Genomic DNA, 25,397 nt, shown 5'->3' on the forward strand with positions numbered 1-25,397 from the left:
CAATCTTAAACCAAACAGAACTAATAAATTCATTTTCACACTTTATCTGGTTTAATGCTATACTCAAAACGGTCTTGTTTCTAGTGTGACACTTTGGTCGAAATTCAGAATTCAAAATTAAAGAAGTGTTTTTAAGTTGAAATTATTTTAACTTAGCGGAACATAATATTTGTGAATATCATAATGTATTTTGCGTTTTTTTTTTATTAAAGAATAATGACGCCCTCGCATCCGATTGATGTTTCACAAGAAAGATTCTATTTGTTGCCCTATACCTATTAAAACACTTCAGCTGAAACCGCACTATGCAAGAGATACAGAGTTATAAATTGTTTACGTTCATCGGTCACTGTGGTGTATGTGTAACTTTTTTCTATAAACAGAATTTAACGAAACTAATCATGAAGTAGACTCTCATATCCGGAGATAAAAAATAATGAATAATCATAGACATGCTAAGTAAATTTTACTGATTTTGTTTACACATCATAAAGTCCTTAATTGGTAACTTATTTGTAAACAATAAACAAGTTAAGATATTGATGTGCTTACTTTAACAGTGTAACTTTTGACAAAATTAGTTTGATATAAGGCCAGCTTTTTTATTAAATAATTTTAGTAAATTTTGTCAATTTTAATTAAGTAAGCACTTACTTTAAAGAGTGTTCCCATCAGTAATAAACATAAACTTATAACCTAGACATATACCCAAATATTGCCTCACTGTAATCCAATCATCAAATCTTTCAAATTTTTGATTCCGTCAGTTATTGCACCTCAACATAATTACATGACAACGTTGCAAAATTTCTTATCGATTCGGGAGCTCCGCGCTCCATCCATCTATACGACGAACAACTTTAAAACGTCCTTGCCTTTTTTGGATTTTGTGCTAAACTCTGTGCGAAGCAGTTCACTTAATATGATGTTACGATTACTATTATATTGTGTGTATGAGACGACTGCGCATTGCATTAAGCACGTTAAAGTTGTTTTAAGCTCTGTTTTTCTCCAACTGCCTGCCTGCGCCACGTCGACCGACCGACGACGAAGTCAATTTAATTAGCCAATTTATGGATCCTTGTATTCAAATATCTCGCATAGTTCACATCTGGGAAGCAATTTACTACTTTGCGAGAAATGTGATAGCCATGAAAACGTCACCCGATTATTGTTCGCAGTCACAACAATGACGCTCGGATGTCACTAAACGTTGTCGTCTATAAGCGTTCGACGTTGTCATACCGTAACACTACCATAACATGGTTGGGTGGATGCTAAATCTTGGGTTGCGCAAGCTCCAAAGTAATTATAACTTTTTTTTGAGTATCGTGCTGCCTGTTATAACCGAGCCTTATTCAAATTCATGTTGATGTCCAACGTGATGATGTTTCATATCAAATTCAAGGCCATTGCTATAAGCGATTTGTTACCACCAAAGTGAATAGCTTTAGTAGATTGGAATTGATGTGGTGAATTTGCGAGTTGGCCATGCAACAAAAATTATACAAAATAGAAAAACATAAACATTTCACAAGTAGTAGCAATAAGTGAGTATAACGTTGTTTCGTCGTCGACGTCAAGTCCGGCCTGGTAGTTGGGAGTTGAGAAGTTTTATAATGTTGCCGGTCGACGTCGTCGCGTCGTTTTTCAGCCGATTGTGGACTTGTACTTATATGGAAACTTAGTGATTCACTCGGCCTTAACTTGGTTGGACTTTTAGTAAGTTTTTTTTTTTTTTTAATTTTTTTTTTGTTTTTTAATTTCTGAATGATTTTCTTAAAATTTTGGTTTGCAGTGCATGTGTTTGTCATTAAGTTAAACTCATAGGGTAAATGAATTCCTTTTACACTGCAGAAATTAGACACAAATTTAGGTGGTGAGAAAAAAATTACCAATTGGCACATTGGTGGAATGTGCCTTGGTAAAAAATAAAAAAAAATAGTAAATAAATACAATAATTAGCAAAAGGCAGTTATTCTTAGTTAGGTGATCTAATAAGAACTTATTTATATGGATGCCAATATTTGAGTTGGTTGGTATTTAGGTATGAGAATTATGGCAGACTATAGCTTAAAACTATAAGATTGAGAAGTGACCTTGAGATATAAGAAAAACGGAATTTCTTCTTCACCGAAAAGCTGTTAATTTAGTCGAACACGACGAAGAGATTCCCATAGCAGGTATTAGAATGTAAGTCTTGAAAGGTTGGGTATTTCTATTTTCAAATTTGTACGCAATTCTGAAAAGAGCTGTTTTGAAATCGTCGATCTAATTTTAGGACTTTCGTTAGGAGAGTGGGTTACTGATGGAAGCATTTCTAAGAAGCAATAGAAACAAAAGTCTGTATGTCAGCATGTAAGCATATCTGCCTTTATGAATATCTGTCTGTATGAATGAAAAGGGCTGGAAATTAAACCGTATTCATATTTTTTTTGTTAAATGAAAATGTTAATCATACACCACAGTGACCGTTTAAAGGTAATTTTAGCCCTGATACCAATAACGATAAGTCATATGTCATTGGAAGGGTATTTCTACGTAGATCAATTGTTTATATGGCGCCAAGACTCAATTCGCTGTGGTAAAAAAGTTATAGCCATAAAGGGCTCTGTTATAGCTTTCAGTAAAATCCATCAGTAAAAATTTTGTTTAGCTATTTTGAATATTTAAACTTTTATTTTGAGCAAAATATTGATGAAATAAGTTGAAAGCTTATTTTAACTATTTTTTTTTTTTTAAGAATCAACGCATTTGGAAATGGTAACGGAGTTATGAATACCAGAGTTATGCGAGACAAAGTTACGCGCGTCAAAGTAACGCAAATCCGAAGTGATGAAAAACCATAGTTTTGATAGACTGAAGTTATGAGAGACCGAAGTTACAAAAAACCGAAGTTATGAAAAACCAGAGTTATGAACACCAAAGCTTTGAAACGTGGTTTTTGGGTTGGCAACCATTGAGGAACGTACCAGAAAGCTACACAGAGAAAAATATGACCCGCTAAAAACTAACAGATTGCCATATTGTTTTACCTTCCATACATTTCATAAGGAAATCCTATTAAAATCAACGATTAATAAGGTTTTTTTAAGGAGATTTCTTATTATTTTTATAGAGAAAATCTTATTAAAATTTGACTGACAAGTTGATTTTTTTTGCAACTTAGCACTAGAACAAAAATCGCGATCAATATTTTCATGGCAGGTTGGTTCAGGTGGTAAGGTGGGCGACTAATGATTTGAAGCCTCCAGTTCGATTCCCAGCCTGGTCATCGTTTTTTTTTATTTTTTGCAGATTTTAAAACAATAAGGAAAACCCGATTGTTTTAATAAGGTTTCCTTCTTGGATGAAAACCATAGAGAAATCTTATTGTTTTTGTTCTATTTTATGTGGTCTATTTTTCTCTGTGTAGAGCGTATAGGTTGAGTCAAGGCAAGAAAAAAATTGTATGGAACGGGGGTGTCTATTCCCCTCCGTTTAGCCGGGAGGGGGGATCTTTAAAAAAAATGACTTAATTTGAAAAAAAAAATGTATTAAACATCAACGGTTACACCATTAATATCGTACTGTACTTTTTTGTAAAGCCAAAGACTTGTTCTTGTATATTGTTTTTAAATAAATCTGTTTAATGGAACAGTTTTTGAAAAATTAATTTTCAAAAAAATATATGGCTTAAAAATTAAATTATGTAATTTAAATTAGCACTTAATTACATAAAACTTTGAAAGAAATAAGTTCTATTTTCAAAATTTTGATTTTGAAAACCAATTTTTTAAAAAACTAGTCAATTAAACAGCTATGTATATATAAAAACAAATTTAAAGATATAGTTTTTGGCTTTACAAAAACGTACAGTACGTTACTTTTTGTTGTAACCGTTGATTTGAAATAATTTTTTTCCAAATTAGGTCATTTTTTTTTAGAAAATCCCCCTCCCAGCTAAACGGAGGGGATTAGACACCCCCGTCCCATACAATTTGTTTCTTGCCTTGGCTCAACCTATACGCTCTAGCTTTTTGGTACGTTCCTCCCGTATATCGTTCATCTCAATGGTTGCCAACCCAAAAACATCGTTTCATAGCTTTGGTGTTCATAACTCTGGTTTTTCGTAACTTCGGTTTCTCGTAACTTCGGTCTTTCATAACTTCGGTCTTTCATAACTTCGGTCTTTTATAACTTATGTTACATACCTATATTGGAGTTGTCAAGTTTAAGTTAAAATTATTTTGTAGTTATATTGTCGTGGTTAATTATTTCATAAAGTCGGGTACAAAAAATTTAAGTTCTGGAAGAATCTTGGAAAAGAGACACAAATAGTTCTTTCAAGAAGGGGCTGAAATTTTTTATGGAAATAGTCTGCTAACGTCTTCGAGAGTCAAAATAAACAAGCAGACGAGTATTAATATGATATAGACATTCGATGACTAGGAATAAGGTTATTTTTATAGATGTGACTAGAGTAAGTATTAGGGCTGTAAAAGTAACGACAAAATGAGTACCCGCATGTATACGTTACTTTTGCTACTAGTACCCGCATCAATAATGTCGTTACTCGTTACTTTCGTATGTTTCGCATTTTTCGCATATTTCGTATGTTTCGGGTGTTTCGCATGTTTCGTTACTTTCGTTACTTTCGCATGCTTCGTGTGTTTCGTACATTTCGTATATTTCATGTATTTGATACGTTTCGTATGTTTGGTATTTTAAGTATGTTTCGTACATTGGTATAAGGGTGTAAAAATTTTTTTGTTGAAAAAAAAAAACAAAAACAATTTCTATAATCTTAGCTACATTTTAAGGTCATAAACATTAAAATTAGTTGCGGCATTCTCATGTTATAAGAGTTTAAAGGTAGCTATATTGAATTTTTTTCTTTTTTTTTAATCAAACGTGGAAACTTTTTTGATTTTTTTCCAAATTTTTCGACAAAACTTTGGTAATTTTTTGTTTATATTCGTTCAGTAATCTTATCACAATTCTTTAGAGACCTTTATTTTAAAAGTACAACGCACAGATCTCGAAATATTAACACTTCAATACAACCATGTCGAACAATTTTTCATTTATTTTTTCTATTGAGAGTGATTTTCAAACCTCGTTTTCTCTGCTTTTTTTTGTTTTGAAAATTTTGCACCGAAAATAAACTAATTTTTTGAAAAACAAAAAAACTTTTGTACATTCTTAAGCTAAATATTAATACCATTAACACCAAGGCCATAAACAGATTGGTTGCGTCGTGGATATACATATTTCGGCCAAATAGAGAAAATTAAAAAGCTTCTCTTTTGATATTTCTGTATAAATTATCGACAACACAATGATTATTGAACCTTGGCACTACTGTTTTAATCGAGACAAAAGTAAACTCCAGTTTATTATCTGCAGTTAGCATTCTGACTATGATGACGATACCGACACGAGATGCAAAATGCGACAAATTGAGTGTATCACTTCATTTCGTATCTCTTATATCGGATTTAGTATTGAAACTGGAATCGCGTCGTTACTCGTATGTTTCGTACCTCGTACGTTTCGTATTTTTCGTTACTTCAGTACCCAGTAACGAAACATACGAGTAACGATACTGTTTAGAAAGTAACGTTTCGTTACTCGTTACTGAAGTGAATACCCGCATTTTAGTAACGAATACATACGATTTGCTACAGCTCTAGTAAGTATAAATTACAACAGGCAGGAAAACGTAAATCATTATTATTACAGGAATTTTGTATTAGTGACCTCTTCAAATAGTATGTATATGAAAAACTTTAAAGCAGGCTGGTCACCAGGTCCTGGGGTCTGATTAAAAATTTTTCATATATGCAAATCATTATTGCTCTAGGGTAGAATATGCTTTATGTAACGTATTGAATCGGTGAGAATTTTTTGATTCATTTTCCCTAATGTAATAAAGAGTAATTCTTGCACTTGTAATTAACTTTTGTGCATGTTAAATTAAAAAAAAAATATCAACAAAAATAGATTTCAACCAAAGGATGAAATAGTGAGTTTTAAATCGATGTTTTCCAATGAAAACTGAAAGCGGATGTATATGAATTTAAGTGCCGGGTCTATAACTCTTTATTTCCTTGCAATTTCCGTATCTATGCATTCAACACTGCATGACAAAAATACCATAGGTACTTTTCAAAAATACTTTCTTCGATTCGATGCAGAAAACTTTTTTTTATTTTATCTTTTCAAAATTGTAGCGTTGTCAATTATTTATCAACCGATTTTAATGTACCTTACACATAACACTGACTTTGATTCTAAGCATATAATTGAATAAGATCCTGTCGTTTGTTTTTATTTAATATTTTTTAATAATATTTGTTTATGAAAATCGGTTAAGAATTTGCATTGGGTGCGTAAAAAAAATTTACGATTGCAAGCCAGGCAGAAAATCGAAAACAAAGACATTAGTTTCGTTCAACCCTCAATGGTAGTTAGTCTTTCATTAAATTTCTGTATTTTTGTTTCTGAGTCTGGCTAAACTATACTTTTCAAAGTATTTAACTTATTCTTATTTAAGGTTATTCATAATTTGATTTGTTTCAACATAAAAATTGGTAAAAATGAACGATGCTAGAATATTAAAAAAAATTCTGCTTCTAAATTTTTGTTGGGGTTGTAATGAAATTTATAAACACCTTTTCTTAATTAGTAGGACAAAACCTAGTATTTATTGAGTCGAGTATGGTGAGGAAGGTTTGTTAACAAACTTGGTAACAAAATTCAATTTGACTTGTACCTTAAAATATGTTGTTATTTACACTAAAATTAATATTTATCCCCGCCCGTCTTATTACATCTGTTATTTTTCTACAATTATCAATTAACGAAGTAAACAAAATACATGCGGAAGACGGGCCCTGTATTTAAAAAACCTTTAGCAGCTATAATTTTAGGGGTGTTCCTTTAAAAAGGTTAATTTCAAGCCAACCAACAAATTGATCTTGAAAATTTCAATAAAAGCTACAAAACTGTCAAATTAAAGCATAATCTGGCTTACATTGAACGCATTTTTATTTTTAAACTCTTGATTTATTAGACCATTTTTTTGTTGTTGGGAACATTAACTACAATTGGTGCACTTGGAAAAACAAACTCGAAGAAATAAATTACTTTTATGTTATTTGACACGGCTTTAGTCAACTTTGGAGTAATGTACAAATCGTGTCTCGCATAAATTACTAATAAGAGTTAAGCTGCCCATGTCGTGCATTTATTTATACAATAACTCTTTTTTTGTTAACCACAAAAAACCGAAAGCAATTTATTGCATTGTCTTTGAGTTATTTATAAAAAAAATCAATTCGTCACATTTTTGTCATACAAGTTTTTGTAAACTACCTTAAATTGAAAACTTAATATAAGTCGTTTTTTATTTCGTAGTTTTTGTTGTTGTAAAACACTTTGTTCACTCATTAATTGAACAACTGTTACACTATGACAGCAAAATTAAGAATAAAATACCGTCGTTGTCAACTACTCAACGCAACTGATCTAATTCAACTGTGGCTAAGTAAAGAAGTGCGCAAACTTTGTGGCATTTCAAGGCGCCCAAGGGCGGTTATAACTGTCTGCGTCTATTGACGCCATTGTAAACAATTTATATTTGCATTTTGTCTCATAAATTAAAATTACAATACATTCTTAATCACATCAAAAAGTCAATTGGAATTGGAAACAACAGAACCAACTACCTGAAACACTAAATCTGGACACAAGTATCATCCCACAATCATCGCCAGAGTGCGCCCGAGTCTGCTGTCACTTGCATGTGACATTCATTCGAATATGGTCAATCAATCTTTAACCACAATTTATTGTATCTTTTTGTATATATCTCGAGTTATTGCAGAGATATAAAAAAAAGAATTAAAAAAACTTTTATCTCACACCTCGTTTATTTGAATCGATTAAAATACATAAATACTATCGATCCGAATCTATACTACCCAACCGACCGAAATAACGACCGACGACGGAAACGGATACAAAGCTTTTAAAAGTTAGAACTTACGCGTTTTACGACCCACACTTGTTAGAGTGACGATTTAAACTGGACTCGGGACGAGAAAATCCAAATCTCATGAAATCGTTCGTAGCTCATTTTCAGATAAGTTTTTATTTCAGATACCTACATTAGATAGTAGAACGTAGATAGTGGTGAATTACTCTTTCTAAGCTTCTCCCCCAGCCCGTCAGAGCAGTGAAGCAGAGATGAAGACTCTGTGAGGCTAGAAATGAAGTATCTTTTTCAATTATGATTCAGCCAGGTCTGTATAAGGTAAATTGAGGTTTGAACCGAGTTTAACGTGTTTTTTTTTTCTGTATCTTAACTTTTTTTTTGTTGATCAAAAATAAAATGATAATTTGAAGTAGGTACATTATTGATTCATATAAAAATCTTAGAGAGTTTATTGCGCCTATCTGTCAATCTCTCAGTTGCAGTTCTATAGGCAGGAGAAAAAAAAGTGAAGTTTTTTTGTTATTTGCAAACCTGGTCTTTCCTTAGTCAATTAAATAGTAAATACTGCGTGACTTAATTGATTCATTTCATAAATTATGTTGGAATAATTTTGGAAACACATTATAAAAAAAAAGATTGAATTGGTTTAAACCAAAAATTGTGGCTTATAAGGGGTATAGTAATTTAATACAAGGTGGGCCATTAAGTTTTTACAAATTAAAAACACTAAGGGAATGTGAATAAGTATGACACGAAGCTGATAAATTTAAGCCGCTTAGCACTGACTGAAAGAATATTAACAAAATTAAATCTTGGGTGGTGATTTTAACACCTTAAATTTTGAACGATGAGTTATAAAAATCATGAAAAAATTGGAGAATGATCACACAAAAAAAAATGTTTCAGTTTAACTTTGTCCATACAAAATGTTACGTATGGCTAATCTTAAAAGATTGTGACGTTACACACGGAGAAAAATAGGACACTTAACACTTCACTTTAAATACAATATTCTTAAATCAATAAGATTTATTATTATTTATACAGGGTGTCCCAAAAGTAATGGATCAAACGAAATATGCTGATAAGCCAACTTTAGGGCTCTCAGAATTTGGTAACTTGTTCATCCCAAATCCTTACGGTTTTCGATTTAATGCAGTTTTTGTGAAATTTCGAAAAATCCCGACTTTAAGATTAGGTGTAACGGGTAAGACGTTGGTGTGAAATTTATTTTTGTAATGAGTGTGACATTGTATGCAATAATAATTTTTATCAAAAAAACAAAACTGACTCCCATTCATGATGGTTTTTGTCATAGTTCCTGTAGCCAGAACTGAACGAAATTAAAATGGGACCAAACTGCAGGCACCAGTTCTCCAATACAAAAAAAAAATTTATCAAAATTGGTTCGCCCAGTCCAAAGTAATGAAGTAACAAACATACAAAAAAAAAAAAAATACACACGAATTGAATACCTCCTCCTTTTTGGAAGTCGGTAAAAATATACAATGTACTTAAATTAAAAAAAAAAAAACAATAACTTCAAATTTTAAATACTTAATTACAATTTACACTAAAAATTTATAATTAGGTTCAAAATCTGACCGACTCGAGATTTTTTTTCATTTAATTGCGATTTTGGACAAAAATCCTACGGCAAATCTAGAGTCTTTAAAATAATTGTTGTTTTGAGGGCTTTTTAAGTGTTAATATTTTCTCAATTTTTACCCAAAAACTCCAATATTTTTTAAACGAAATAAAAAGAAAAGAGAATATATGATGGGCTAACCTTCGGTAAGCAAACCACATAGATTTGCAAAAAAAACATTGCATCCGGCGATGCCACCTTTAAAATGTTTTCTATAGAACAAAATATTACACATACGCCACAGTGACCCATACATCTTTCGATTTGTCAATTGAACACAGAGAAAAATAGACCACATAAAAAAGAACAAAAACAATAAGATTTCTCTTTGGTTTTCATCCAAGAAGGAAACCTTATTAAAACAATCGGGTTTTCCTTATTGTTTAAAAATCTGCACTTGTAGAGTTTTGAGAGGAAAAAAAAAGACGACCAGGCCGGGGATCGAACTGGGGCCTTTAAATCCTGAGTTGCACACCCTACCACCTGAACCAACCTACCACGAAAATATTGATCGCGATTTTTGTTCATGTGCCAAAGAGGAAAACAAAAATGAAATTTTCACTCAAATTTTAAGAAGATTTTCTCTATAAAAATAATAAGAAATCTCCTTAAAAAAAAACCTTATTAATCGTCGATTTTAATAAGATTTCCTTATAAAATGTATGGACAGTAGCAATCTGTTAGTTTTAGGGGGTCATATTTTTCTCTGTGAAGGATCTACCTACGAGAATTTCCCATATTTGAATATTTTTCATTATTTAATTATTATAATGATATGAGATGTATACAATTCCTGCAGGTATAGCACGCAGTTTATCAATTAATCAATCCGGCATACAACAAAAAGTTAATTGTACAACGAGCCACACCCACCTTGGGTTATGTGTTTCGATGGGCTGAGTACAAATCCGAAGTCCGGATATCGTCATTCTTTCAGATTTTGAGTAAGGTGCAAGAAAACCACTTTTGGACTTTATTCAAATTCTCCCTGAAATTTCGTTTTAGTTAGTCCATTTTTTCATGAAAAAAAAAAAAACATTTTAAAAAAGATGGAAAGCAATGGATATGTTTTCCCCATTTAGAATTCACTGTTTAATCCCATGTATGGAATTAAAAATGATATTCGGAAAATGTGTCGAACATTTTACCAGAAGTTTTTCGGTATAAATAATTATTGCCACCCACAACTTATGTATGTTTAGTGAATCCCTAACTTGTATATCTGTCATACAAAACAAGGAAGAACAACTTCTCGAGTCCGATTTCGGACGTACCTTTAAATACAGAGGTTCTTCTTCTGCCGCACTACAAGTATGTGGAACATATTACCCGCCTCTGTGTTCACCTCTCACCCCTCTTACCCCTTTTGTGCGTGCTTAATATAAAAAAAAAAATAGAATAACCAAATCCAGACGAATCCAAAAAAAATCCTCTAATTAAAAATTGTCAAACTTACCTTTAAGAAATCCCTTAGCCAAACGACATCTGGCTTTGGATCACCAATAACTTCGCAGAATATAATCACAGTATCACCTTCATAGGCCTCACTAGATCGTGGTTTGACCACAAACAGTGGTTCCTTTGAGTATCTATAAGAAAACAAACAAAAATTCAAATCTCAAAATACCAGTGCAAAATGCCAAAAACTTACGGCAAATTACTAGCTCGAATTGTTGGCATTTTTTTGCGTTCCTCTTCACTGACTTCCTCAACAGTTACACGAGTACTTGTTTCTACTTTGCCAACTGCATTTGATGCTGCGCAAACGTAAATACCAGCATCCTTTTGAGTTGCTTCGGCAATGATCAACTCTACGAAGCCATTTGAATCGAGAGTGGTTAAGATTCTACGACTTGGACGTAACTTGGCACCATTTCTATGCCATGAAACCCCAACAGAAGGATATGCTTCTACCTTTGCAGTCAGTCGAATTTCTTCTCCTTCTTTGAAGACATACAACGGTTCTAGAGGCATGTAGAAGTCAGGCGATATGTAAGCTCGGATACCTTTGTCAACAAACAATGAGCAGTGACATGATACAGATCCAAGCTCATTTCGAGCTGTGCAAGTGTAGGTTCCACTATCGTCAAGTTTGGTTGAGGTAATTTCGAGAGTAATAAACTGTCCATCATCTGTGATGACAGTTCTTCTGGATTCTTCTACAACATCGTCACCTTTGTACCAAGTTATCTCTGGTCTCGGATAGCCCATAACTTGACAAGTTAAACGCACTGGATACGTGACTTGCACTCGGCGATCACGAAGTCTCATAGTAAAGATCGGAATGGTTTCTCCCAAAGCGGCAACATTGTCACTGGTAATAAGTTCCTTCAACTTGTGATCAGCGGCATAGAGTTTTTCATCGGAAACCACTTGCAACCGTGCGAATGTAGAAACTCTTCCTTTGGAATTGGTTGCTTCACAAGTATATCGTCCCGAATCAATATCAAACACCTGACTTATAAGCAAAGTACAAACAGATCCATATTGCTTGATTCTAACTCTATCAGAAGACTCTATCTGTAAGCCATCTTTGTACCAGACAATTCTAGGCCTTGGTGCTCCTTGTACAACACATTCCAAACTGCATTGTTTCTCTAGAAGAGCCTTTGTTTGGCCAGGTAGAATTTTAACGAACTCCGGTAGACATTCAGCTCCTCCAACTTGAACCGGGCTCCTTGTCTGCACTGATGGTCCCCATCCGTAGCGATTTTTCGGCGTCACTCGGAAATGATACTCACAGTTGGGCAGTAGATTGAAGGCGTCAAACGAGTTGATTGGGGTCATTCCTATTTCCTTCCACATGGCACCTCCTTCTTTACCCACAATCCAGGCATCAACACGATATGCAATTACTGGTGCAGAGTTTTCACTTTGAGGTTTGCCCCATGACAAACTTATGTGACTCTTACCAGCATCGATGACAGTTGGTTCGGTTGATATTGGTCCGGGTGGGTCTGAATTGAAAATAAATGTTTGATACATTTTTGGGACATGGACAATGTATTGACTTCTGTGATGGGTATTTATGCAAAAATAAACTCGGGGTACAATGGTCACCTTATAATAAAAAAACAACATCTAATCGCCCTAAAATCGCCCTTCAATATAAATTCTTTGAATCTAAAATCTATTTTAAAACAAAAACGACTTAATTTTACTGAAAGCTCTATTTGATCTTCTTTAGGACTTTTTGGAGCTGTTGATACTTTAGTAGTACAAAACACGACAATTTTGGACGTTGTTTTAGTACATCCTGTTTGTTTTATGTTTGTTCTATTTTGGAATAAGATTGAATCAAAGCTATTTTGAAACTAACTAAAACTTTGTTTATTAATCGCAACTGATGCTGTTTTTCTAGACCTTCCAATGTTTGAACAGGTGTAACTTCTGCAGTTATCAATAAAATCAATCAAAATAATCAAAAGAAATATGTAGCAAGGGAAACGCAGAGATTTTGACCGGAATTTTCAGAGGTAGATATGATTGTTTTCCTTAGCTAAAAAAAATACACGCTTTCAACAAAATACTCATTTTATTTTTGTTTCCTTTACATATAGAACGCTTATAATACACAAAATTTCGTTACGAATCAGTGATTTTTTATAAAGTCTCTCTATACTTGGTTTCTATTGCAAACCAAATTTTATAAATTCCATCAACTTTGTTTCAATAAAAAAACCCTTTTAATGGTGATATACGTATAAACACTTTGACTCTTGGTTCAATCTCAAATGTTACATAATTGCTGGATTCCAATAAGGTAGGAGTACCTACTATTAATATTACTTAGTTTTTGCAATAAATCGCCATTTTGTCTAGGTATATCTAAAAAACGTCCTCCCAAATGAAAAAATTTAGAATATTTTATTTCACAAAGACAACACATTTAGTAAAATTCGTAAGGGTACACCCTTTCACCTAAAATAATTTTTTCTACTTCTTAAGTTCTTTTTTCGTAATCAAAAAAACAAGCACCCTTGCGTCAAATCGGTAATAACTATCACAACAAAAACATTACCGTTAAAAAAAGAGCCAAGTTCTCCTTTGTTGAAATTATACTGGCACAAAAAGTACTGAGATGTAAAAGTGTACCAAGTTCTAAAGTTTTCCTATGTATAAACTACGACTACCAGCCTCACCATTCTACCAAATTTCAAGATTATACGATAATCAGATGTGCTCTCTATAATATTTGATGAAAATTTAGCGGAAATGGGCGGTTGGGACGCCCCCTGAATTGAAAATCTCAAATTTTCGTTTTCTTCCTTTGTACACACCACAAGTTCTATCACCGTGTAAAATTTTAAATTTCTACTATATAGAGGGAAGTTCTCCATAATTTTGATGATCTGTCAGTGAGTCATATACGGTTTTCGCAATTTTTGAAGCCCTATATCTCAGAAACTGCTCATAGTAAGAAGCTGAAATTTTGTGAGGAATAATGATTTTGACCAGCTCAACAAATATAGCGAGTTTAAAATTTCTGACATCTTTAGTGTAAATAAGGATGTAGTACCAAAGTTGCTATAGAACTTGGCTGAGCACTACAGTGCCCCTTGATAATCGGATCAGTAGGAAATTCTTGCGTTTGAAGGCAATTGTGTGTGCATGTGCATTAGGGTGTCCGTTATTTCCCAAAGTGACGTTTTCGGGGGTGACACCCCCCAGATCGAAAGTTTAAGCCCTAAATACGGGGAATTTAGCAAAAACAAATTTTTTGGGGGTCATTAACCCGTGCCTCTAAGGTCATACTTTCCCCATACAAATTTGTATGGGAAATTTTTAACTCATACATAAAATTTTTTTTCTCTCGAGTTAAATCATCTATTTTTAAAATGTTTTTTGATTCTGGTTGGAAAATAGTTCCTTTAAAAGATTACATTCAAAATTTCCCGTTAAAATTTTTTTTTATATTTTATTTCGGTTTTTGAAATTATTAGCTGTTTTCGTAGTTTTTGCTTTCACCTATCACACAATTTTAAATGCAGTTTTATTGGTTTTTAATTCTTTTCAAATATTGCATTAAAAAATTTGTAAATAAATCAAAAATTTCAATTTTTTGAAAATTTTTTTGGAAATTTTTGCCGTTTTTATAATAAAAAAATATTATTAAATACTTTACCCTTTCTTGTTTGCAACTTTTTTGATGTAATTTTTTAGGTGAATAATTTTTAAACAAAATTCAATAAAAATATTGTAAACATACATATCTTTTGTAGTTCGAGAAAAATAAATTTAAACGTATAAAAACGGCAAAAATTTCAAAAAAAATAAAAAAAAATTAAAATTTTTGATTTATACACAAATTTTTGAATGCAATATTTGAAAACAATTAAAAACCAATAAAACTGCATTTAAAATTATGTGATAGGTGAAAGCAAAAACTACGAAAACAGCTAATAATTTCAAAAACCGAAATAAAATATAAAAAAAATTTTTAACGGGAAATTTTGAATGTAATCTTTTAAAGGAACTATTTTCCAACCAGAATCAACAAACATTTTAAAAATAGATGATTTAACTCGAGAGAAAAAAAATTTTATGTATGAGTTAAAAATTTCCCATACAAATTTGTATGGGGAAAGTATGACCTTAGAGGCACGGGTTAATGACCCCCAAAAAATTTGTTTTTGCTAAATTCCCCGTATTTAGGCCCTAAACTTTCGATCTGGGGGGTGTCACCCCCGAAAACATCACTTTGGGAAATAACGGACACCCTAATGTGCATCATAACAAATTTTTACTTGCTATACGGCTACGGTAAGGCTCCAACGATTTTGTTTAAAAAATTCAAGTATTAGTTTTAAGCTAAGGTCTATCTTCCAATAAAAATCAAATTTTCGAAAACGGGACATTGAATTTTTTTGAAATTTTGTTTTTAGATGTTGATTAGTGATTTCAAAATTTTTACAAAATGGCATACCAATTTTATTTTAAAACATTTATTCCAAAAAATTATTTATAAAAAACTAGTTTTTTTAAAAAACGGCTCTAACGATTTTGAAAATTTTTTTTTCTAAAAATGCATCTTAACATATCAATCAAAACTGCATACTTGTTTTGGAGGGCAATTTGATTTCAGATTTTATTTTATTTTTTTAAAAAACGTATTTTATTTTTTTTTTCCAAATTTCTATATAAAAAGTCTTAAAAATTAAAGCAACTTTAACTCTAAGAGCAAATTCGTGCGACCCAGTCGTGCATTTTATTTTTCCATGGTTCAATCTTGTTGATCGGTCGATACCTACTTAATCATTGTTATGTGCGAATTAGTACCGGTAATCTAAAATTTAAAGAGTTAATGGAAAAGTTTTAATTGCATCATAGTTCAGAACAAATTTTCTTTTTGAAAATCATTATTAACGGTACCTGCACAAAATTTTTTGGATTTTAAAAAAAATTTTGAATTTTTTTTTTGAATAACAAATTTTCGAAAACGGTAGGTACCTTAGGGTGGGTCAAAAAAATAGAAATTTTTTTTTTTGATTTGGTACTCCGAAAAATCGATTGCTAAACCCCTCTAGAATATACACATCAAATATGAGCTCTTTATATTAATGGGAAGGTCCTCCGCTTTGCAATTTTCCATTTTTACATCAAGCTTCTACTAAAAAAAAATAATTTTTTTATTAATTGACTTTTTAGCAAATTTTTTTTCATATTCTTGTAGGAAATTGAACGCTCTACAAAAAAGGCCTTAAACACTTTTTTCGTTTATCTAACCGTTGAATAGATATTTGAGGTCCAAAAATCGAGAAAATCTTTAAAAATTCGTTTTTTGTTCTTAATTTTGTAACAAATTGAAAAATTATAATGATCAAACGCGCAAGACATATTCTTGTTGAAAATTTATTGCTCCACAAAAAAGGTCTTATTAACTTTTTTCATTAATCTAACCATTCTAAAGATATTCGAGGTCAAAGTTAAAAAAAAATATAAAAACATTTTATATTTTTAAAAAATTTCTAATTTACTGAAACTTCATTATTTTCAAATTAGCAAGATATATTCTTGTAGGGGCTTAAACGTTCTACAAAAAATTCCGTGGAATGAAATTGATTGCTTTGACCGTTTAGAAGATATTCGTATCCAAATCGCAATGCATACGGGTCATAAGAAAACTATTGAAATCAGTGAGCATTGGTTTGGATACGAATATCTTCTAAACGGTTAAAGCAATCAATTTCATTCCAAGCAATTTTTTGTAGAACGTTTAACCCCCTACAAGAATATATCTTGCTAATTTGAAAATAATGAAGTTTCAGTGAATTAGAAATTTTTTAAAAATATAAAATGTTTTTATATTTTTTTTTAACTTTGACCTCGAATATCTTTAGAATGGTTAGATTAATGAAAAAAGTTAATAAGACCTTTTTTGTGGAGCAATAAATTTTTAACAAGAATATGTCTTGCGCGTTTGATCATTATAATTTTTCAATTTGTTACAAAATTAAGAACAAAAAACAAATTTTTAAAGATTTTCTCGATTTTTTGACCTCAAATATCTATTCAACGGTTAGATAAACGAAAAAAGTGTACAAGGTCTTTTTTGTAGAGCGTTTAATTTCCTACAAGAATATGAAAAGAAATTTGCTAAAAAGTCAATTCATAAAAAAATTATTTTTTTTTTAGTAGAAGCTTGATGTAAAAATGGAAAATTGCAAAGCGGAGGACCTTCCCATTAATATAAAGAGCTCATATTTGGTGTGTATATTCTAGAGGGGTCTAGCAATCAATTTTTCGGAGTACCAATTCAAAAAAAAGAATTTCGATTTTTTTGACCCACCCTAAGGTACCTACATTGAATTTTTTTTGAAATTTTATTTTTGGGTGTTGATTCAAAATTGCTAAAAAATTGCAATTTCATTCAAAAAATTATTTATAGAAAAATGTTTTTTTAAACCGCTTTAATGACTTTGAAAATATTATTCTTAAAAATGCCTATTAATAAAAGGAATTAAATTGCATAATTGTTTTGGACCTCAATTGGATTTAAGATGTTTTTTTTATTTGAAAAAAGAATTTCTTTTCTTGTTTTTTTATAATTTTTTTTTATATACATTTAAGATATTTCTATATAAAAAGTCTTAAAAAAAAGAGCAAGTCGTTCATTTTATTTTTTTACAAAATGATTAATCATATAGAAGGAAGAAAAGTAACTACATATGTATTCGAGGCGTTCATTTTTTTCTTTCATTGAATAATATGAACTACCAGCCACTGCCAAGACTTTTAAAATATAAATAATTTCGTCCTTTAAGCAAAAATATATTTAAACTATTTGTAAATTAAATTCCTTTTTTCCGTTGGTCAAATTTGAAAGTTCTGATTTTTGGTGTAGTTGTTTATAGTAATGGCCCATTGAACATTGTTAGATTCGGTTTTGAGTGTTTAACGCAACATTGTCAAAAATGCAAAAATGTCAAATGCTTTTGTTAATTTTGGGTCTAATTTTGACAAAAACGATACTACACGGCTTTGAAGCTTAAAAAATGTCCAATATAATTTTAGTCTAAACCCATCTCGTCAAATTTGTTTAGATCGAATAACTATTTCAATGCTGTTACTAGCACAAGTACTCCATACTGCAGGTAATTTTTGCCTTTAAAAACTAAATAATGAAAACTACAATTTTTAGACATTGAGCATAAAATAAATACTTCAAGGTTTAAGTCATGTTGGCAAATAATAAAATGTTAAGCACTTTTAAATACCACCTTTGATGCACGGTCAGATATAAACTATTACTGATTTTATAAATAAAGCCATTTTCTTTCGGTATGAAAAAAAGAAGTCAAATAAAAGAGTCTGTTTGGATTTCAAAATCATTCCATAAATGCCTTGTTCTTCATCATATTTAAGTTTTGTCATTTTCTGCTCCCAACATCAATTAGAACAAAATCAGCACACAAAATTAAAAGAAACACCCAAAACATTTTTTTTTTTTTCATTCCCCGGAGAAACATTTTATTTTATTTTTTTATTTTTATTTCTTGTATAATATTATTAATGTGTGTGTTTTGTGTGTTAAAATTTGTAACTTATCAAAGAAAAAAATAATAACAATTAATTAAATAATTAAAAAAAAAAAATACTATAACAACAAAAATTTAAATACACTTTAAAAGAATCTCTTTTTCGAAGGAAGTCTCTATATTATTTTTATTTTTGTGATGAGGTTTATTTTTGAAGGAATTATAAAGTCTCCATCCCACACTCTTGTATGCAAGTTGCAGGAGATAACACAATAGCAACCAAAATTCCATAACTTTTTTTTCTATCATTTCTGTTCATTTCTATAATCCATTTAAGTTCCTTTATAATTTCGTTTAAATATAATAATAATTTTTTCTTTAAAGTTTAATCTAAAAACTAAAAAAAATCAAAAAACAATATAAACTACGCTGATAAAATATTGAAAAAAAAAAAAATAGGCTTGGGAAGTTCAACGGATGAATTTAATATAAAATCTGAAAATAAGAAGAAGAGAACTCATAAAAAAGATTTTTTTAGAACATACATAAAGTGGGAACACTTTTTTGTAGACAATGACGTTTAACGATTTGACACTTAAGGTGGAAACAAAATACAGAAAAAGCGAAATGGGGTTTGATAAAAGGATAAAAGACGTACAATAAATGATTTTTGACGAAACAAGACGAACCTATAAAGACCTTACAAACATTTCGGAGAACGTAACCCATCACAGAAGTTTTGACATTTGAACTGTCAAATGTCATAATTTGACATTTCAACTTACCTCTAAAGTATGAAGTGTCTGGGAAGCTTTCTAAAGGTTGACCCCAACGTGACGTTGGTGTTGCTGATCTTGCCCGTTGAAGTACCTATTTTTTGTCGAACCAAAATCATATTGAAATTCTTTATTAATTTTATGTTTTGTATTCAAATTATATATAACATTATTTTTTCAGATAGAGAGAGGTTAAAAACTATAATAGTGTATAAGCAATTAAGGTTAAAAGTAACAACTTTGCGTTATAATCTATTTCTTTTTGTCAGATGCGACCTATAAAAAGAAGTAAGCATTAAAAAAGGGTTAGAATTGTTAAGTTTAAAAAATCTATAAGCAAAAGCTAATTTATTATCAACCAATGCCAATTGATTGAGTTTTTACCGTAATTGTGACGAATACTCTGTCAGTTCCGAACTCGTTGCGTGCTACCACGAAATAGGTACCAGAATCTGATGGCGTAGATTTCTGTACAGTGAATCGGATGTAATCGTCTGAGGCTTCCTTGCTAACCCGGTCTGTTTTGGTGATGTCCTTAGTACCCTTCAATAATGTCACTAAGAGAGAGATCAAATGAGTCACGTTTCCCATAGAAAACTTTTAAGGGTCAACTTACACTTTGGTTTAGGTTCACCTTGCAGTCTGAAAGATATTGAGAACGGATCACCAACAGCAATCTTCATCTCACTATCTGGCCTTGACAAGAACAATGGCGGTCCAGAAGCCTTGCCACCTTTATCAGCTATATCCACATAGGCATTTGTTTCAAGCCTGCCATAAGCGTTTGTAGCTCTACACGTGTAAGCACCTTCCCATTCTGAAGCAGCATTCGAAATGGCCAAAGTATAAACTCCATGATCAAAGAAGGTTTTAACATTTGGCTGCCCAGCTAATGGTTCTCTTGAACGGAACCATTGCACATCAATTGGGCTACTGGTTGGTAAGAACTCAGCCATAATGGCAATTGTACCACCGGGAGTAACGGTATGATTACCCAGAGGATTCTGTAGATGGGGCTTGTTAGGATCACGATGGAAGAAACCATGTGTCTTCTCCAATGCAGCCCTATCTTTACCCTTAAAGTCTACTTGATGAGTGATCTTTTCTTCTTTAACACTATTTCTAGCTACACAAGAGTAGACTCCAGCATCTTTTTCAGTTGGATTGTTGATAATAAGCTTGCAGTAACCATCGCTCAAAGAAATCGGACGGTATTTCGAATCAGCACTAATCATATCGCTTTCCTTCATCCATTGAATTTCAGGTCTAGGATGACCCCTAACACGGCAGTCCAAGACGAGTTCATCCTCGTTAAGTGAATAGGTATCTAAATGAATCCAAAAAAATATGTTAGAAAAAGCTAAAAAATGTTAAGACCAACAAAAATAACAGAAATTTTGACAGAGTCACGTTTACACATAACAAAAATATGCATGATGACTCCCTAAAAAGTAGAACCTTTTTACCTTTCATGTATCGAACAAACGTTGGTGGTTGAGGAGTCTCGTCATAACTCTGAAATACTTTAACCTGAGCATACGAAAAAACTTCACCATACTCGTTGAAAGCTCGACAAGCATAATTTCCACTATCTTCTGCTTCAGCTGAGAATATCTCCAAAGTAGCTTGACCATTGTGGAAGAGTTTCTGATACCTTGAACTCGATGGAAGTTGATCATGGTTCTTCAACCAACTAATCTCACAACCACCAACGACATTACAAGATAGCTTCACATGGGAACCCTCTAAAACGGTTCGATCATTCAAAAGCATACTAAAGACTGGTTTTCGTCGAACTTCCGCCCCACAGCTTGAAGCTTTCATAGCTGATCTACTTTGATGAGAATATTCATCTTCATAATCTCTATCGGAAGATCGATATTGCTTATACGAATCATCGGTAGTACTGCTGTTATCGATAACATGTCCATTTGTATAGGCTTGCATTTTCTTAAGATCTGCAGCTCTCAAAGTTACCGCAATAGCTTCTATTTGATCATCAGTTTCGGCATAGCAAGAAAACGATCCAAAATCAGAGGAAATCGGATTACGAATAACCAGTCTTCGAAGACCTCCAGCTTCTTCAAATTGTCGATAACGATTATTCGATATAATATGATCGTCTTTAAGCCAGGTGATTCTTGGCCTGCCATGGACATTACACTCCAAAATGATCTCATTGCGATGTGCGTCAAATGATTCTAAAAAAATAAAATGAAAGTATGACTCCTAAACTATCTAAACAAGCTCTGTAAATCAAACCTCTAATTGCACTATCAAAGCTTTGTGGAGGATTATAACCTTGTTTGGAGTCATAAATGCTCAAACTGCATTTATTCTCAGCTTGATGTTGACCATTTCGAGCAATACAACTGTAGTCACCGGAATCTTCAGTTGTAGCATCATAGATCTCAAGACTTAGCGTTCCATTGATATTGTATATCTTATGTCTATTGTCCTTAAAGATTCGTTCTCCATCTTTATACCATTGAACTTCATCAATTGGACCAGAGACATTGCAAAGAAGTTGAGCCTTATTCCCACTTCCGATAACCATATTCTTTAACGAAGCTTCAACCTTAAGCTTTCTCTTTGCTTCTCTAGTCTTCACAGCTCTTTCTTTACCATCTTCCACTACAACCTTTTCGACTTCTGATGATGATGATTTTTCTTGATTCTTCTCCTCCTTACGGACCTTAATATGATCAGTGACATCTAGGAACTTGCTCAATTTCATTTGTCCTCCAATACTTTCAGCATAACAGGTATAAAGTCCAGAGTCGTCTCCATTAGGATTAGCTATGATCAACTGTTTGATACCTTCCAAAAGCTCAACTAATTGATATTTCTCACTCGGGAACTCCAAAAGTACATTATCTTTCTGCCAAAATATATTCGGTTTTGGATTTCCAGATACCTTGCATTCAAGAATGATCTGATTTCTCTGAGATTGATATGTGTCTAATATGAAAAACAAATAAGATAACAGTAATTTTTGGACAGCGAAAGACTTCACAAGGGAATAAGCATTAAGTTAGTTGCAAATGAGTACAAAATAGGGAACTGTATTTTAACATACCTTAAAAAGACTGACGAACATAAATAAATGATCTCCATTGGACACGGGACTGACATTAAATATAAAAAACCACAAGCCTACCTTTAATTCCCACCGTAAATACCGGTGCAACTTCTTCTTCTTCTTTCTGTACCTTGTACACAAACAAATTGCAGGTACTCTGTACTTCATTTTCCGGACCCTTAACTGTCAACTTAATTTCACCAGATTGTTCTTCCTGAACATCAATCAAATTAAGCCAGCATATACCATCTTGACAGGCCAATTTACTCTTTGAACCGAACGCAATCAATTGATCATTATTATACCAACGTGCAGTTGGATCCGGACCATCGATATTAACAACCCAACGTACTGAACTGCCAACTGGTACAGTACGATTCGACAAGAAATTCCTCAAATAAAGCCTCTTACGTAGATCGGGTGGTGGTGGTACTTCACGACGACTTGAAGTAACTTCTTCATCTTCCTTCTTTTTCTTTTCTTTTTTCTTCTCTTTTTCTTCGGCGGTTTCTTCAAGTTTCTTACTGATTGCTGGTAGTGTTCTGCCCGGTGATGAAGCACGCTTCTTTCTTACTTCAATGTGTACCAAATGAGTGATTTCGGCCTTGTCCTTGCTATTCTCAGCTTGGCACACATATTTGCCACTATCTCCAGGTACTGGAGTGCTAATGTAAAGTTCACAAGTACCATCAGCATGATAGACCGTTTGGTACTTATCACTTGGTTCGATTTTCACACCATCCTTAACCCAAGTGATGGTCGGTGTTGGCAGACCTCTAACGTGTACATTCAGTACAACTTCATTTGCCTTCTCATGATAGCTATCCTTGATCGATCGGGTAAATGTTGGTGGAACATCAGCATTGTCAGGGCGTTTGTAGACTTCAAGCTTGCAAGTAGTTGATGCCTCATTAGAGCTGTCCTTTGCAGTACATTTGTACTCTCCACTATCGCTTTCAGTGGCACTTACCAATTCCAAAACACACAAACCTTCACGATAACTCTGTCTAACCTTTTGGCTGTACACGACTTGTTGATCGTCGTGAGTCCATTTAACAGCAGGCGTCTCGGTACATTCACAATATGCAGTGAGCTTCACACGAGAGCCTTCAGCAACACAACGATCGGTAGCCTTAGCCTTGAAATGGACAGCAATACGTTTCTCACGTTTCTCTTCCTTAACCGGAACATCCGGAATAACAATAACTTCCTCCTCTTCATCTTTACCCTTTTTGCCCTTCTTGCCAGCCTTCTCACCACCTTCAGCTGCAGCAGCTTGTGGTTTTTCTTCCTCTTTCTTCCTCAACAAACTCTTATCGGCATGGAAAACTCCATGAATATTATCAGCAATATGAGTTTCCTTGCCACGGAAGAGAACATGATGCATCAATTCAGCCTTTCCAGCACTATTCTCTGCCTTTACAACATACTTTCCAGAATCCTTATCAATTGGTGAATCGATAATCATTTCGGAAGTTCCATCAGCATGAGCGATAATCTTAATACGTTCATCGTTTTTCACTTCAACACTATCCTTAAACCATTGAATAGTGGGTCTTGGTTGACCGCGAGCACCAGTTTCTAAAATTAGCTCGTTTGTATTTAGATGATAGGTTTCTGAAAATAAAATACAAAACAATTTTGTGTTATGCAAGAAACCTTTCATCGCTCGATTCGAATCGATTAAAATTGAGATCAACACAACGAAGATCTATTTTCGGAACACTACTTACCTTTGATTGATCGAGTAAAGACCGGTGCGACATCTGTGTCAGCTTCTGGTTTATAAATGTGCAACAATGCAGTTGTCGATATTTCACAAGCTTCATTACGAGCTATCAAAGTGTAGGTTCCTGAATCTTCAACAACTGGTTTAACAAATTCCAGAACTGCCAAACCATCCCTGGATAAGTTCCGAATTTTCGGTCCAAACACAACATTTTGGCCATCCTTCAACCATTTAATGGTTGGATCTGGACCACCGATAACAGCTTGTAACTTAACTCGGTTGCCTTCAGCTAGATAACGATTGGACATGTAACCAATAAAGTAAAGTGACATCTTTGGTGATGGATCAGGCAAGCGACTCCTACGCTCATAAGTTCCATCACCAGTTTCTTCCTTCTTCTTGGCCTTTTGGCGACCACCAGCCTTTCCAGCTTCACCTTCTTCACCCATTTGAGCTTGACCACTAGAACGTCTTGATTGAGCTATTTGCTCAACTACAACTGAATGCTGTTGCTTACAATGTCCTAGTTTGTTGATAGCTTCACAAGCATACACTCCACCGTCCTGTGGTGTTGGTTTATTGATAATCAATTGACAAACTCCGTCTAAATGTTCAATTTGTTGGATGCGATCATCCAAGACGACTGTCTGCGAGTCTTTGAACCAAGAAATTGTTGGTCGTGGGTTTCCACGTACCTTGGTGTCGATTATCAAATCGTTCTCCGACGAATGATATACATCTGAGAAAATAAATAAAGACAAAGAGATAGAGTGAGATAGACAAACACACACATACATCGATGATGGGCGCTCGCAACAATAAAACAATTGATCGCACGAAGATAAAATGTTCGAAATGAAAGAAAATCGAGTTCGCGATATCTATTTACGGATTTGGCGACCTCGATATGTCACTGAGAGTTGTTTTGCAGAGCTTTTATCTTTTTCATCGAATCGATCAATTTGTCTTTTGTCCTTGGCTTACCTCGAATTGGCAAAGCAAATATTGGCTCCTGTTCATCACCCTCCGCTTGAGCACCATAGACTCGCAAGAAGCAAGATGTATCGACTTCGCTGTATTCGTTCTTTGCAACTAATTTGTATTGACCTGATGCTTCGGTTGTTACTTTAACCAATTCTAGAACTGCTTTACCCTCTTCCGATAGATTTCGAATATTTGGACCAACAACAATCCATTTGTCAT

General features: G+C 33.1%; 2 protein-coding genes across 2 annotated transcripts in view; both read right to left on the bottom strand.

Moving 5' to 3' along the window:
- LOC129907314 (myosin light chain kinase, smooth muscle-like) overlaps nt 1-7,449 on the bottom strand; it is a 49,082-nt gene extending 41,633 nt beyond the window's left edge. The window contains exon 1 of the mRNA XM_055983436.1: nt 7,360-7,449. Within this exon, the coding sequence (XP_055839411.1) occupies nt 7,360-7,434 (75 nt within the window). The 5' untranslated portion in view covers nt 7,435-7,449. The remainder of the gene's footprint in view (nt 1-7,359) is intronic.
- Nucleotides 7,450-10,986: 3,537 nt separating this feature from the next.
- The window catches only part of LOC129911993 (titin-like), a 62,773-nt gene continuing 48,362 nt past the window's right edge, over nt 10,987-25,397 (bottom strand). Inside the window, exons 8-15 of the mRNA XM_055990082.1 lie at nt 21,646-22,344; nt 20,802-21,584; nt 20,000-20,710; nt 19,768-19,940; nt 19,393-19,477; nt 11,281-12,586; nt 11,086-11,218; nt 10,987-11,004 (exon numbers count right to left, since the gene is read on the bottom strand). Of these exons, the coding sequence (XP_055846057.1) occupies nt 10,987-11,004; nt 11,086-11,218; nt 11,281-12,586; nt 19,393-19,477; nt 19,768-19,940; nt 20,000-20,710; nt 20,802-21,584; nt 21,646-22,344 (3,908 nt within the window). The remainder of the gene's footprint in view (nt 11,005-11,085; nt 11,219-11,280; nt 12,587-19,392; nt 19,478-19,767; nt 19,941-19,999; nt 20,711-20,801; nt 21,585-21,645; nt 22,345-25,397) is intronic.

This window comes from Episyrphus balteatus, chromosome 1, assembly GCF_945859705.1.
Source record: "Episyrphus balteatus chromosome 1, idEpiBalt1.1, whole genome shotgun sequence".
Taxonomy (NCBI): Eukaryota; Metazoa; Arthropoda; class Insecta; order Diptera; family Syrphidae; genus Episyrphus; species Episyrphus balteatus.